This window comes from Mobula birostris, chromosome 2 (assembly GCF_030028105.1).
Source record: "Mobula birostris isolate sMobBir1 chromosome 2, sMobBir1.hap1, whole genome shotgun sequence".
Classification (NCBI taxonomy): Eukaryota; Metazoa; Chordata; class Chondrichthyes; order Myliobatiformes; family Myliobatidae; genus Mobula; species Mobula birostris.
Window position 1 is genome coordinate 134,183,478 of NC_092371.1, and position 17,258 is coordinate 134,200,735.

At 42.2% G+C, this 17,258-nt stretch overlaps 1 protein-coding gene across 1 annotated transcript in view; it reads right to left on the reverse strand.

The window, feature by feature from the left end:
• Window positions 1-17,258, reverse strand: part of LOC140210901 (dynein axonemal heavy chain 8-like) — a 1,093,299-nt gene that overhangs the window by 1,000,072 nt on the left and 75,969 nt on the right. The window contains exon 8 of the mRNA XM_072280167.1: window positions 4,486-4,599. Coding sequence (XP_072136268.1) covers window positions 4,486-4,599 — 114 coding nt within the window. The remainder of the gene's footprint in view (window positions 1-4,485; window positions 4,600-17,258) is intronic.

A 17,258-nucleotide genomic window follows, 5' to 3' on the forward strand; every position in this document is an offset into this window, starting at 1 on the left:
ATTCCACATTCTGTTATTGATTTTCCCTTATACTACCGCAACACACTGATCTGATGAATTTATGTGTATGTTTGACATGCAAGAAAAAAGTACCTTTGTATATGAGACAATATTAAATCAATTTACCATTCACCCTATTTACGCGCATCATTATTTTATTCACCTCTATAAGGTCACACTCAGTCTTCTATGCTCCAAGGAATAAAGTCTCAGCTTGCCCAATCTCTCCCTATAACTCAGGCCCTCAATCGTGGCAACATTCTCACAAATCTTCTCTGCACTCTTTCCAGTTTATTGATATATTTCCTCTAACAGTGCCAGAAAAACAGTACGCAATACTTGAAATGCGGTGTCACTAACATCTTATACAATTGAAACAAAATATCCCAACTTCTATACCCAGTGCCTGACTGATGAAGATGAGGATGCCAAATCCTTTCTTCACAATCCTGTCTACCTGTGATGTGCTTTCAGTGAACTAGTCAAACTGGATCAACATCTGGACCAAATAACAAATCAATGCACCATCAGTCAGCGATAAAGATCAATACCCAAATAAATACGTACCTCCAGGCTGTAAGAATGGATGAGTATGAAAAAGCACTTACAAAAAACATACCAAAACTGACAGAGCCCAATTCACAGTCAAACAAGCAAGGCTTTGATAATTTTTTGAAAGCTTTGGTAAGAAGGCCTGTCAAATTACTTTGACATTCTGCATGCAATATCTACTTTCTCATTTTCCTTCAGAGCCTCAAGGACATTTTATGATATGGTGGAGTTCAACTGAATGCAATATTCCATGGCAACATTGCCAAACCTGTGGACAGACAATAGCTTACATAGTATTTCAATACCCAAATGTACACATAACTCCAACTCGATGCAATCAAAGGTAGCCATCTGGATGAGGCCACATTCGATACATTACAAAATGGAAGACAGTTGATCGCTGCACTGATACAGACTTCAGGAGATAGGGTGTCTATTCTCTGCACGTACTTTAAGGATAAAATTGCAAATTTGGGTGAACAGCTGTGGTTGACATTTAAAGCCAAAGAACTTGAAAATAGTAGAAATCAATTCCGTTTTAACCTGAAAGAAGAAAACGTATGAAAAAACAAAGAATGTCCATTCAGTTACCAATGAGGCAGTTCGAGAAAGTTTGTTTTTCAGATGTTAACATTCTTTTGTTTGCCCAAGTGAATAAGTTGATGATGTAAGCATTTTCTTTCGAACAAAGGGAACTGAGGGAAGATTCCTTTAACGTATATATAACCGGAGAGGCCCAATTCTCTTAGCAGTAACTTTGTATCCTTTTTGTCCACAGGTGAGGCATCAGAAGACATGAGGATAGCTGATGTTGTGCCTTTACTTAAGAAGAGCAGCAGGAATAAAGCAAACAACTACAGGTGGATGAGCTTGCCTCAGCCGTGGTAAAGTAAATGGAAAGGATTCTGAGAAACAAGGTCTGCACTTAGAAAGGAATAGACTAAATAGGAATAAGAAACAAACTGCTGGAGGAATTTAGAGGGTCAGGCAGCATCTTCAGAGTTTAATGAACAGTCGGCATTTTGAATTGAGACCCTTTATCGGGACTGAGGAAATGAAGAGGAGTTAGCCTTTATAAAGAGGTGAAGGGATGGGGTGAGGTTTGAGCTGGTAAGCGATGGGTGGATCCAGGTGAGAAGGAGTGATTAGCAGATGGAGAGAAAGTTGTGAATAGTGACAAGAAGCTGAAGGTGAAAGGTGGAGTTAACAAAGGGGTATAGATGATGAAATCTGATTTGAAAAGAAGGTGAAGCATGGGACCAAATAAGATAGGTTAGGCAGATGAGAACAGTGGGGGGAAGAGATCCAGTGGGAGGAGTATGTGTGTGATGGGCAGGTGGAATAAGTAGAGAGGGGTAAGAAACTGGATGAAAGGAGGGCTGGAGGGGTGGATCAGGAGATGGAAGTAGATAATCTTGACCCAAAATATTGATTGTATAATTCCTTTTTTATGAAGGGAAATATGACCTGCTATGTTCCTCCAGCAGTTTCTTTTGCAGTCCCTTGTGATCAACTTATTTGGGATATTCAGCATTGCTTTCTAAGTGGAAAATCATATCTCACAAATTTGATTGAGTCTTTTGAGGTGATGACTAAGAATGCTTACAAAAGTAGGGTGGTAGAAGTTGTTTTCAAAGGCCTTTAATTAGGACTTTCATTAAGATCCCACAGTGTTGGTACATGGCCAAGTGGTTAAGGTGTCGGTCTAGTGATCTGAAGGTCGCTAGTTCAAGCCTCAGCTCAGGCAGCATGTTGTATCCTTGAACAAGGCACTTGACCACACATTGCTCTGAGGTGCCAAGTTGTATCTGCCCTAGTGTCCTTCCCTTGGACAACATCGGTGGCGTGGAGAGGGGAAACTTGCAGCATGGGCAACTGCCGGTCATCTATACAAACTTGCCCAGGCATGCGCTCTGGAAACCTTCCAAGGTCTCACGAGACTAACGGATGCCTATATAAAAGATCCCACATGGTAAGCTTCTCTAGAAGGTTTGAACAAATGGGACCCAGGGTGACCTAGAAAATTGGATACAATTTTCCATTGGTAGTAGGACAGAGAGGGTGGTAGCGGAGGGGTGTTTTTTTAGATTGGATAACAGAAACTATTGTCATATACTCTATGTGGCCAATTTATTAGGTACAGCAATACATCTGCTCATTAATGCAAATATCTAAACAGTCAATAATGCAGCAGCAACTCAATGCATAAAAGTATGCAAACATGGCCAAGAGGTTCAGTTAACACACATCAAAGTTGCTGGTGAACGCAGCAGGCCAGGCAGCATCTGTAGGAAGAGGTGCAGTCGACGTTTCAGGCCGAGACCCTTTGTCAGGACTAACTGAAGGAAGAGAGGTTCAGTTGTTGTTCAGACCAGACATCAGAAGGGGGAAGAACTGCAATCTAAGTGACTTTGACTGTGGAATGATTGGTGCTGAAAGATGGGTGTTTTCAGAGAATTGGGTGAGAAACAAAAAACATCCAGTGAGTGGCAATTCTATGGGTGAAAATACTATACCTTGCTAATGAGAGAGGTCAGAGGAGAATGGCCAGACTGGTTCAGGCAGCAAGGCAACAGTAACTCAAATACCACGTGTTATAAGAGAGGTGTGCAGAAGAGCATCTCTGAACACACAACACATTGAACCTTGAAGGTGATAGGCTAGAGGTACCAGAAGGCCACTAGCATGCATTCAGTAGGCATTTTATTAGGTATAGGGGGTACCTAATAAAGTGGCCACTGAATGTACATTTTCAACCAAAATATTAATATATTTGGGATAAGTACTAAGCTTGCAAATAACACCAAAATTGATTGTATGGTGAACAGTGAAGAAGGTTGCCTAATGTTAGATTGCTGAATGGCTGGGCTGGTGAGCATTATTAAATGAAGAGGCCATGGGTACAAGTAAATAGTTCCTTGAAAGTCGCAACATGAGTAGACAGTATGATGAATAAGGCCAATGGCATGCTTGGCTTTGTAAGTTGAGTCACAGAGTACAAGAGTTGGAACATTATGTTACAGCTGTACAAAACATCAGTTAAACCACACAGATTATTGTAGGCACTTCTGCATGTCACATTACAGAAAAGTTAGAGAAGGTATGGAAAAGATACACAAAAATGTTGCCTGAGTTAGAAAGCTTGAGTTATAAGGAGAAAATGGGTAGGCTGGCTCTGTTTTCCCTGGAGTGAAGGAAAATAAAAGGTGAAATAATAGAAGCATGGAAAATTATGCAAGGAGCATAGGAACACACTTACCAGGGGGAATAGCTAGGGTGCCTAAGACACTTGCACAGTGCTTTAGTAACTTAATGTACTGCACTGTACTACTGCCACAAAACAACAAAATATAAATCATGACATATGAGAGTGATGATAAACCTGATTCTGATATGAGTCACTATTGTAGACTGAGAGTGGGAAAGGGACAGGGAGAGGGGAATCATGGTTGGGAAAAAAGGAAGAGCGGGGGTGAGCAGGAAGCACCAGGGAGGTATTCCGTAATGTTCAATATCCAATTGTTTGGAATTAATTTAACCTGCCTGGTGTCTCAGGGCTGGATGTGCCTGCACCCAAGCCACCCCCTGCCCCTGAACTCTTTCTCTGTTACCTGTCCCACACCCATCCTCACCATTTCTAACATCCTAATCTCAGTGTAGTCAGTCTATTTCCCCTGGTAGGCATGTTTCTATGCTGAACGACTTCTTGACTCTAAATAGGGATGGAGACAGAATTGCAAACTTTATTTAAGAGGTACTTGGAGAACCCCTTAAGAGTCATAATCAAAAAGGGGCTGACTGATTTACTTCTGTGCTCTAAATTTCTATGATTCTGCTTCTATGTGCTATCATGAGCTGATCAGAGTAAAGTTTTTACTGCTAACTATAAATTTTGCAGAAAACTGGAAAATCCTTCAGAAAGAAAATACTTACTGGATCAGAATCATAAAGTGGCTGACAAACTTTCTCCAATGCTTGCAGAAATTTCACATTGTCTTTTGCTCCATTAGCTGCGTCAGTGATTTGAGAATCTAGCTCCAACCACATCTACAGTAAAGAGATAAACAAATCAGTCTTCATTCTTCATCAAGGATACAGCTTCCATAACATACCATAGTAAAATATGTCTAAATAGGCAGTTTCTTAAAAGGCTATATTGCATGATGATCTTTAATAAGAACATGGTTTACCTGATTCTGAACTACATAAGCTAGCCTCCACTGCCAACCTCTGTCTCTATTATTAAGACCATTTTTAAAAATCTATTTGGCAATCTCACCCTAGATCTCATGTGGTCTAACCTTTCAGACCACCCTTGTCAAAAGTCTTTCTAAAATCCATGTAAGTAATGTCTACTGCCATGTCCTTGTTAATACTCTTGGTTACCTCTTCAAGAATCTCAACCGAATTCATGAGACATGATATCTGATGCATATAGTGATGCTGTCTTTTGTAATCATACCTTGCCTTTCTAAATGCATTAATTCCTGACTCTTAGAATCCCTTCAAGTTACTTTTCACCATGTAAGCTCACTGGACTGTGGCTTCCTGGCTTGTCTTTGCAGTTTTTCTTCAACAAGGCACATTAGCCACCCTCCACTGCAGTGACAGTGGGGAAGGGAAGCTCTTTCAGATCAGTGACATGAATTCTATTAGTTTCAAAATAGTTATGGAAAAGGATAGGATTGGTCCACACACTTTAGAGTATGGCAAAGTTCATTTTGATGGCTTTCAACAGAAACTTGCAAAGAGTGATTGGGAGGGATTTTTTTGCAGGTAAAGGGCAATTGGCTAGTTTGAGGCTTTAAAAAGAGAGTTGGGGAGAACTCAGGGCCAACATGTTCCTGTTAGAGTGAAGAGTGAAGGGCAAAGCCAGCAGGGTTATGAAACCCTGGCTCTTTAGGGATATTGAGGGTCTGATCAGGAAGACAATTTGAAGGCAAAGTTTGAAGTAAATTTATTATCAAGGTACTGTATGTACATGTTACCATGTTCATTTTCATACCTTGGATTCTTCAGCAGGAACATACCCTGTACAGGAAAAAAAAGAAATACAACAGAATTTTTTGAGAAACTAGACATAAACAGAGACTAACAGACAACCAAAGTGCAAAAGAACATAAACTGTGAAAATAAAAACACTACTGAGAATACAAGTTGTAAAGAGTCCTCGACAGAGAGTCTGTAGGTCATCGAATCAGTTCAGAGTAGCGGTGAATGAAGTTATCTATGCCAGTTCCGGAGACTGATAATTATAGGGTAATAGCTGTTCCTGAGGCTGGTGGTGTGGGACCTAAGGGTTTGATACCTTCTGCCTGATGTTGGTAGAGAGAAGAGAATATGGCCAAGATGGTGGGAATCTTTGATGATGGATGATGTTTTCTTGTGGCAGCACTCCAGGTAAATGTACTCACTGATGGCATAGATCAAATGTAAGACCAGCATCTAACAGCTAAATGAATAACAGTTCTTTGCAATATAATGAAAGAAGGAACACTGTTCAGTTTTGAAATGCTTAAAGAGAAACACCTGTTAGAAAAACAAGACTTTTATTGGCATTTGCAGTTCATAGGAGGGTTAAAAATGTAACCAAGGCAAGTACATGTTTGATAGAACTATTTAGAAAAGCATAGAATTCAGATAATGGTAGTAGAATCATTTCAAGCTTGTATAAGGGTTTGTCAAATCTTAAAACACATTCGACTTCATACATTAAAACAAAATGGGAGAAGGAAAGAGGGATAATTATATCTGAGGAAGAATGGACAATAATATGGAGGTATCAATGGAAGTGTACCAGTTCACAGAAATGGAGAGAGTTTGGATGGAAAAACTTGATAAGATATTTTATTACACCCTCTCAGAAACCCCATTATGATAGTAACCTCCCTGTTTGCTGGAGAAATTGTGGAAATCAAAATGCAAACCATTATCATATTTTCTGGGATTGCCCCGTTATCAAAGACTATTGGAGTGGGATACACAATGCCCTACAAGACATTTTTAAATGTAAGATACCCTTAGAAAGTAAGACCACATATTTTTGATATATACCTCAAGAATGGTTGAAAAGAGATAAATTTTTAATGAATATACCACTGGTGGCTGGTAAAAAGACTCTTACCAGGAAATGATCATCACAAGACAGCCCAACTTTAAACACATGGATGAAAATTACAAGGGACATTTACAAAATGGAGAAGATAACAGCATCTGTTAATCATAAGCTGGAACAATTTGATTCATACTGGGAAAGGTGGTTTAACTACATAACACCTCATAGGCCTGATTTTATTCTCACAAATCAATGAATATGTTGTAAAAGAAAATCACTCCCTACTTGTACATAGTTTTCTCCTTTTGCTTGTTCTTTCTTTCCTCTCTTTTCTATAAGTGTATGCCTCAGATAAATATTATGTGGAGATTTGTGACAAATATGAATATATGATATATATGTACAGTGTCTGAAATACATCTTATGGAAATGTTTATTTGATGATGAACTTCAATAAAAAATAAATTACAAAAAAAATACCAGCGTCTAGTCTATCAAGTCTAAAATCAGAGGACACAATCTCAGAATAGAGGGACATCCATTTAGAACAGAGATGAGGAAAAATTCCTTTAGCTAAAGGTTTATGAATCGGTGGAATTCATTGTCACAGATGGCTGTTCAGTGCCAAGTCATTGAGTATATTTAAGGCAGCAGTTGATAGGTTCTTGATTAATCAGAGCAACAAATGTTACATGGAGAAAGCAGAAGACATGATAGGATGCAGAGCCGACTTGATGGCCCAAATGGCCTAATTCTGCTTCTATGGCTTATGGTATTATAAGCAGCTGGGATCAAAGGAATTCACAGAGGATTACAAGGGATATACTTAAGAGGGAAATCAGGAGGGCAAAAAGAAGACATGAATTAGCATTGCCAGATAAGGTGAATTTCTGTAAAGTGTTTGACACATCTTATCAAAAAGATTAAGATGCATGGGTCCCATGGGGATTTGGCTGTTTGGATTCAGAATTGGCCTGCTCGTAGACAGAGGCCTGACAGAGTCTAGTAATTGATGGAGCTCCATGACTAGTAGTGTTCTGGACCGCTACTGTTTATGATATACACTCAGTGACCACTTTATTAGATACACCTGTGCACATGCTCATTAATGCAAATATCAAATTAGCCAATCATGTAGCAGCAACACAATGCACGAAAGCATGCAAACATGGTCAAGTGGTTCGATTGTTGTTCAGACCAAACATCAGAATTGGGGAAGGAAATGTGACTTTGTTTGTGAAATAATAGTTGGTGCCAGATGGGGTGGTTTGTACATGCTTATCTCCTAGGATTTTCACACACAACAGTCTCTAGTGTTTACAGAGAATGGTGCAAAAACAAAAAAAAATCCAGTGAGTGGCAGTTCTATTGACAAAAACACCTTGTTAATGAGGGAAGTGAGAGGAGAATGGCCAGACTGGTTCAAGCAAACAGGAAGGTAACTGTAGCTCAAGTAACAAAGCGTTACAACAGAAGAGCATCTTTCAACATACCAAATGTGGAATCTTGAAGTGGATGGGCTAAGGTAGTATGAGACCATGACCCTACACTCAGTGGCAACTTCATTAGGTATGGAGGTATATAAGTACCTTCGGTGAAAATGTAGATAGGAGGGTCAGTAAATTTGTTCACAATACAAAAAAACTGTGGTGTTACAGACAGTGCAGAAGATTTCCATAGTAAAGCAGGAAAGTAAAAATAGCAAGTCTCATTATGTGTCAGTTTCACTTTGGAGTAGTTAGGATGAGGTTTGTGCGAGAGCACTAACCATTAAATATACCGTGTCATTCCATTCCAAGACATCAGAGATATCCTCCTTCTTTAAGGATTAGGGTTTCTGTCCCTTTACAATTGATGCTGCCCTCACTCGCATTTCCTCCATTTCCCATGAATCCACATTCACCCCATCTTCCCACCTCCTTAATAGTGATAGAGTTCCTCTACCACCCCAATAGCCTCCGCATCCAACACATTACCCAACACTTCTGCCATCTCGAAAGGGATCCTACCACTAAACAGATCTACAGATCTCCTCCCCACTTCTGCTTTCCGCAGGGATCACTCCCTCCGAGATTTCCTTTTCCATTCATCCCTCCCCATTAATCTCCCTTCTGGCACTTAACCCTGCAGGTGGCCTAAGTACTACGCCTGTCCAAACACCTCCACCCTCACCTCCATTCAGGGCCCCAGTGGTCCTTCCAAGTGAGGCAATATTTCACCTGTGATTCTGCTGGGGTTGTCTATTGTGTCCAGTGCTCCCGTTTTTGCCTCCTCTACACTGGTGAGACCCGTCATAAATTCATGGACCACTTTGTCGAGCATCTCTGCTCCATCCACCATAAGCGGGAATTCCTGCTGGCCAAACATTTTAATTCCAATTCCTATTCCCTTTTTGACATGTCAGTCCATGGCGTCCTCTTGTGCCAAGATGATACCATCCTCAATGTGGAGGAACAACCTTATATTCCATCTGGGTAGCCTCCATCCTGATGGCATGAATATCAATTTCTCCTTCTGGTAAACAAATTTCCCCTACCCTTCTCCTCTGTTCCTCACTCTCACCTTTTACCTCTTCTCAGCTGCCTAATACTTCCTCCTGGATCCCCTTCTCCTTTCCTTTCTCCTATTGTCCACTCTCTTTTCCTATCAGCTCCCTTATACTCCAGCCCTAGACCTTTCCCACCTACCTGGCTTCACCTATCACCTTTTAAGTAGCGTCCTTCCCCTCCCCTCACCTTTTAAATCAGGCATCTTCCCCATTCTTTCTTAGTCCTGAAGTAGGGTCTTGGCCCTAAACGTTGACAATCTATTCATTTCCATAGATGCTGCCTGAGTTGCTGAGTTCCTCCAACATTTTGAGTGTGTTGCTTTCATTGCCTGTGAGTTTCAATTGAGCCAATAAAAAGAAGTAATGTTTAAGTGATGCAGCCATAGTGAGAGTGGGCCAGTGTTAGAGTGGGGAACTAAGGCTTTGGCTCAAGAAGCTTTGGTGACAAAAAGCAGAGGCCAGTTTGGATTGGCCATTGTTTGAGTGGGCCAGTGGAGTTGTTTACGATCTAAGCCTTTGGTTTGAGAGACTTTGGCAAGAAGACCGAAGCCCACTTTGGTAAGGTGTAGGTAAGAACAATTTTTATATAGTATTAGTTTTATAGAACTAAAAAAGGATACCAAATTAAATAAAATAGGGATGGCAGGATCAAATGATGTGCAGTAGCTGCATGATATGGTTGCTGGTGGATGCCACCGTTGTCCCTGGTGAGCATATCTACAGCAAGTGTTGGTTTCTTGAAGAACCCAGGCTCAGGGCTGATGATCTGAAATATGAGCTTCAAACATTGTGATACATTAGGGAGGGGAAGAGTTACTTGTTTCAGGTGGCAGCCACACTTCAGATTTGTTCTCTGGTCAAGGCCAAGAGGGCTTCATTATGAGTGAAGCAGGTAGGGCAGTGGTCCTGAACCTCCGGGCCGTGGACCGATACATTGCCGCGAAGGATGCAGCAGTGCAGCAGTAGTCAGAATGCACCTAGCACATCTTTAAGAAAAAAGCCAAAATAAACAAGCTAATTAATTAGGTGCCACCTGGCACGTAAATGTCGCCCAGATCAGAGGCAATTGCTGACTGCGTCCCCTCTGATATGGGCCAACATTTACGGGCCAGGCGGCACCTAATTAATTAGCTTGTTTATTTCGACTTTTTTCTTAAAGATGTGCTGGTGCCGGCTACCACTGCACCACTGCATTCTTCGTAGCAATGTATCGGTCCTTGGCCCAGGGGTTGGGGACCACTGAGGTAGGGGAATCCAAATGGAGTGCTGAAGAAGTCTCAGCCCTTGAGCTTGCCCAATAGGTCTGAAATTGCTGCTCCCAGTGAGGATAAGTGGGGCTGTAGGAACAATGAGCAACCGAACCATGGCACTGTGGTTCAGGAAGCCATTCAAAAGTGTTGAGAAAAGAGAAATGTAATTATAATTGGGGATAGTATAGCCAGGGATATAGACACGATACTCTGTTGCAAAGACAGAGAGCCCCAAAGGCTGTGTCGTCTTTCTGGTGTCTGGGTTCGGCATATCTCATCTCATCTGATCTGCAGAGCAATTTGGAGTTTGGGGAGGGGGTGCGGGAAAGAGATTAATTTGCTGTAATCCATGTGGTACCAACAACATAGGAAGAAGAAGGGAAAAAGTTCTATGGAGGTAATTTGAGAAGCTAGGGACTAAATATAAATATAGAACCAAGTATGTAATAACCTGACACACATGCAAATTGGCACAGGGTTAATAACATCAGAGAGTAAAATGCATGCATCAAATATTGGTGTGGGAGAAGTGGGTTGAATTTGTGGGACACTGGCACAAGCAATGGGGAAGGAGGGAGTTGATGGGACAGGTTCCACCTGAACCAGGGTCTTGTTGAAGTGTATAACAAGGGTTGTGCATAGGACTACATACTAAATAGTTGAAGGGTGCATTGGAAAAATAATAATAAACTAAAAGGGAAGGAGAGTACAGGAGAGGTTACTGAAGACTCTAGGATAAAAAATATCACAACAGATTGAGAAAGGATTAAAAATTTAACTCCTGGTAACATGAAAAAAAGACTGAAAAAATGTGATGAATACAGGACTGAAGATATTTGAATACACGCACTATACGAAATAAGGGAGATGATCTCATAGCACAAATAGTAATTGGCAGGTATGATATTGTGGGCAATAATGTGTTTTGGCTGAGAGAAGATCACAGTTGGGAACTTAACCTGCAAGGACACACACTGAATCAAAAGGACAGACAAGTGGGTAGAGGGAATGAGGTGGCTCTGTTGGTAAAAATGAAATCAAATCTTTAGAAAGAAGTGACATAGGATCAGAAGATGTAGAATCCTTGTGGATAGAGTTAAGAAACTACAAAGACAAAGTGATACAGATGTGAGTTATATACAGTAGCCAGGATATGGGGTAAAAATTACAATAGGAGATAGAAAAGGCATGTAAAAAGTCAATGTAAAAGTAAAAAGGTTTGGACCATGGGTGATTTCAACATGCAAGTAGATCGGGAAAATCAGGTTTGTGCTGGATCCCAAGAAAAGGAATTTGTAGAATGCCTATGAGGTGACTTTTTAGAGCAGCATCTTGCTTCAACCAACCAGGGAAATAGAATAGTACAGCACAGTACAGGCCCTTCGGCCCACAATGTTGTGCCGACCCTCAAACCCTGCCTCCCATATAAGCCCCCACCTTAGATTCCTCCATATACCTGTCTAGTAGTCTCTTAAACTTCACTAGTGTATCTGCCTCCACCACTGACTCAGGCAGTGGATTCCACACACCAACCACTCTCTGAGTAAAAAACCTTCCTCTAATTTCCCCCTTGAACTTCCCACCCCTTACCTTAAAGCCATGTCCTCTTGTATTGAGCAGTGGTGCCCTGGGGAAGAGGCGCTGGCTATCCACTCTATCTATTCCTCTTATTATCTTGTACACCTCTATCTATCATGTCTCCTCTCATCCTCCTTCTCTCCAAAGAGTAATCTCTGATCATAATGCATACTTTCTAAACCAGGCAGCATCCTGGTAAATCTCCTCTGTACCCTTTCCAATGCTTCCACATCCTTCCTATAGTGAGGTGACCAGAACTGGACACAGTACTCCAAGTGTGGCCTAACCAGAGTTTTATAGAGCTGCATCATTACATTGCGACTCTTAAACTCTATCCCTTGACTTATGAAAGCTAACACCCCATAAGCTTTCTTAACTACCCTATCCACCTGTGAGGCAACTTTCAGGGATCTGTGGACATGTACCCTGAGATCCCTCTGCTCCTCCACACTACCAAGTATCCTGCCATTTACTTTGTACTCTGCCTTGCAGTTTGTCCTTCCAAAGTGTACCACCTCACACTCCTCCCGGTTGAACTCCATCTGCTACTTCTCAGCCCACTTCTGCATCCTATCAATATCTCTCTGCAATCTTTGACAATCCTCTACACTATCTACAACACCACCAACCTTTGTGTCGTCTGCAAACTTGCCAACCCACCCTTCTACCCCCACATCCAGGTCGTTAATAAAAATCACAAAAAGTAGAGGTCCCAGAACAGATCCTTGTGGGACACCACTAGTCACAATCCTCCAATCTGAATGTACTCCCTCCACCATCACCCTCTGCCTGCTGCAGGCAAGCCAATTCTGAATCCACCTGGCCAAACTTTCCTGGATCCCATGCCTTCTAACTTTCTGAATAAGCCTACCATGTGGAACCTTGTCAAATGCCTTACTAAAATCCATATAGATCACATCCACTGCACTACCCTCATCTATATTCCTGGTCACCTCTTCAAAGAACTCTATCAGGCTTGTTAGACACGATCTGCCCTTCACAAAGCCATGCTGACTGTCCCTGATCAGACCATGATTCTCTAAATGCCTATAGATCCCATCTCTAAGAATCTTTTCCAACAGCTTTCCCACCACAGACGTAAGGCTCACTGGTCTATAATTACCTGGACTATCCCTACTACCTTTTTTGAACAAGGGAACAACATTCGCCTCCCTCCAATCCTCCGGTACCATTCCCATAGACAACGAGGACATTAAGATCCTAGCCAGAGGCTCAGCAATCTCTTCTCTCGCCTCGTGGAGCAGCCTGGGGAATATTCCGTCAGGCCCCGGGGACTTATCTGTCCTAATGTATTTTAACAACTCCAACACCTCCTCTCCCTTAATATCAACATGCTGCAGAACATCAACCTCACTCATATTGTCCTCACCATCATCAAGTTCCCTCTCATTGGTGAATACCGAAAAGAAGTATTCATTGAGGACCTCGCTCACTTCCACAGCCTCCAAGCACATCTTCCCACCTTTATCTCTAATCGGTCCTACCTTCACTCCTGTCATCCCTTTTTCCTTCACATAATTGAAGAATGCCTTGGGGTTTTCCTTTACCCAACTCACCAAGGCCTTCTCTTGCCCCTTTCTTGCTCTTTTCAGCCCCTTCTTAAGCTCCTTTCTTGCTTCCCTATATTCCTCAATAGACCCATCTGATCCTTGCTTCCTAAACCTCATGTATGCTGCCTTCTTCCACCTGACTAGATTTTCCACCTCACTTGTCACCCATGGTTCCTTCACCCTACCACTCTTTATCTTCCTCACTGGGACAAATTTATCCCTTACATCCCGCAAGAGATCTCTAAACATCGATCGCATGTCCATAGTACATTTCCCTGCAAAAACATCATCCCAATTCACACCCGCAAGTTCTAGCCTTATAGCCTCATAATTTGCCTTTCCCCAATTAAAAATTTTCCTGTCCTCTTTGATTCTATTCTTTTCCATGATAATTATAAAGGCCAGGGAGCGGTGGTCACTGTCCCCCAGATGCTCACCCACTGAGAGATCTGTGACCTGACCCGGTTCATTACCTAGTACTAGATCTAGTATGGCATTCCCCCTGGTCGGCCTGTCCACATACTGTGACAGGAATCCATCCTGGACACACTTTACAAATTCTGCCCCATCTAAACCCTTGGAACTAATCAGGTGCCAATCAATATTAGGGAAGTTAAAGTCACCCATGATAACAACCCTGTTATTATTGCACCTTTCCAGAATCTGCCTCCCAATCTGCTCCTCTGTATCTCTGCTGCTACAAGGGGGCCTACAGTATACCCCCAGTAGAGTAACTGCTTCCTTCCTGTTCCTGACTTCCACCCATATTGACTCAAAAGAGGATCCTGCTACATTACCCACCCTTTCTGTAGCTGTAGCTGTAGCTGAAATGGCACTTGTGGATTGGGTGTTGTGCAATGAACCAAATTTGAATAGAGAGCTTAAGGTGAAGGAACCCTTAGGACGAAGTGATCATAAAATCATAGTGTCACCCTGCAGTTTGAGAGGGAGAAGCTAAAGTCAGAAGTATTAGTATTACAGTGGAATAAAAGGAACTACAAAAGCATGAGAAGGAGCTGGCCAAAGTTCTTTGGAAGGGAAAACTAGCAGTGCTGATGGCAGAGCAGCAAAGGCTAGAGTTTCTGGGAGTAATTCAGAAGGTGCAGAATCGGTTCAAGAAGAAGCATTCTAAATGAAGAACGAGGTAACCGTGGCTGACAAGGGAAGTTAAAAGCAAAAGAGCAACAAATACAATATAGCAAAAATTGGTGGAAAGCTAGAGGACTGGGAAGCTTTTAAAACCCAACAGAAGGCAACTAAAAACGCAATAAGGAGAGAAAAGATAAAACATGAAAGTAAGCTAGCCAATAATATAAAAAAGAATACCAAATATATATAGGTTTGTAGATATATGAAGAGTAAAAAAGAAAGGGTGGATATCGGTCTACTGGAAAATGACCTGGAGGCTGTAATGGGGGACGAGGAAATGACGGATGAACTGAATACATATTTTTGCGTGTAAGGGGTTTCTTCTTTTATGTTACTGCTAAGGCTAATAAAATGGCTTCCCTGTAATGTTAACTGCTGAGTTAACGGTAGCAGCTTGTTTGGGTTATAATTACTGATACTGGGAATTGTATTCATTTGCTAACCAATTAGGATAGATGTTATTCTTTCTTGTGTGTCTGTAAGCTATTGTTTTCGCAGGCTTTGGGCAGAAGGTGCGATGGGGACAGGAGAAGAGATGTGATGAGAGAGATGCTGTAAGATGAGCGAGGAACGGACCCCGAGCAGGAGTCTAAGGCCCAGGGTCTTCGGTGAGGAAAGCAGACGAGGACAGACTCATGTGGAGCATTTGGTCGACCACTGAGGGTGGTCCCACTCGAGGGTCGGCAGAGTTCAGAGCACATCAACTGGAGGAAAGGGAGACCCAGTTCTGTAAGAGCTCCAACGAATTATTTGTGCACAGAACTGATAGAGTTACTGACTTGGCACCTTTATTGTATTTGTTTCTACTAACCCATCACCAAGAAATACTTATAAAGTGTAATCATTTAATCGCATATGGTGTACTGTCCGTTATTTGGCGTGGTGGAGTACATCACACAGCATCTACATCAACTAGATTGCACAGTTTGGCGGGGCCAAAGGCTACTCCCCCTAGACGAAAGTGAGCTGAGCGAGCCTGAGGCTTACCATGGGGCTACATGCGTTAATCTTCACTATGGAAGATACCAGCAGTATGCCAGACATTCGAGAGTGTCAGGAGGCAGAAGTGCGGTCAAAAGGTTGCTTAGGATGCTGAAAGGTCTGAATTTAGATAAGTCGCTGAAGAAATTGAGGAGGCATTAGTAGTGATCTTTCAAAAATCACTAGTTTCTCAAATGGTTCCAGAGGACTGGGAAGTTGCAAATGTCAATCCATTCTAAGAAAGGAGGGAGCCAAAGATGGAAACCACTGGCGAGTTAGCCTGACATCAGTGGCTGGCAACATGTTAAGGATAAGGTTTCAGAGTACCTGGTAGCACATGATAAAATAGGCCAAAGTCAACGTGGTCTCCTTATGGGGAAATCTTACTTGACAAATCTGGTGGGATTCTTTGAGGAAATAACAGGCAGGATAGCCAAAGGAGAGTCAGTGCATGTTGTTTACTTGGATTTTCAGAAAGCCTTCTGCAAGGTGTAGGAAGTGAGGCTGATAAATGAGTTAAGAGCCCATGGTATTACAGCAATGATACTAGCATGGACAGAAGATTGGCTGACTGGAAGAAGGCAAAGAGTGAAAATAAAGGGGGCCTTTTTTGATAGGCTTCCAGTGACTGGTGGTGTTCCGTAGGGACCGATGTTGGAACCACTCCTTTTCATGTTATTATGATCTAGACAATAAAACTGATGTATGCAGACCAAGTATGCAGACAATACAAAGATAGGTGGATTGTATGCAGTGTTGAGGAACCAGGGAGTCTGCAGAAGGTTTTGGACAAATTAGGAGAATGGGCAAAGTGGCAGATGGACTACAGTGTAGGAAAGTATATGGTCATGCACTTTGGTGGAATGAATAAAGGCACAGAATATTTCTAAACAGAGGTGCAAAGGGACTTTAGAAATCTATGGCAATAGACACAAAATGCTGGAGGAACTCGGAAGGTCAGTCAGTATCTATGGGAATGAATAAATAGTCAATGTTTCGGGCTGAGACCCTTCGTCAGGACTGAAGTGGAAGGGGAAAGATGCCAGAATAAAAGGTGGGGGAAGGAGAAGGAGGCGAAGCTAGGTGGGTGGGAAAGGTAAAGGGCTGGAAAAGAAGGAATCTGATAGGAGAATGAACCATAGGAGAAAGGGAAGGAGGAGGGGACCTAAGGGGAAGTGTTAGGCAGGTGAGAAAAGGCAGAATGGGGAATAGAAGTAGAAGGGAGGGAGAGGTACAACAAATTGCCAGAAGGAGAAACCGATATTCATGCAATTGGGTTGGAAGTTACCCAGGTGCTGCTGCTCTACCCTGAGAATGGCCTCATCTTGGCACAAGAGGAGGCTGTGGACCAACATGTCGGAATGGGAATAGGAATTGGAATTAAAATGTTTGACCATTGGGAAGTTCTGCTTTTGGCGAATGAAGCAGAGATGCTTGGCAAAGCGGTCCCCCAATTTGCAACGGGTCTCAGCAATGTAGAGAAAGCTGCTTCAGGAACACCAGACACAATAGATGACACCAGCAGATTCACAGGTGAAGTGTTACCTCACGTGGCCAACACTACATCCTAGTAC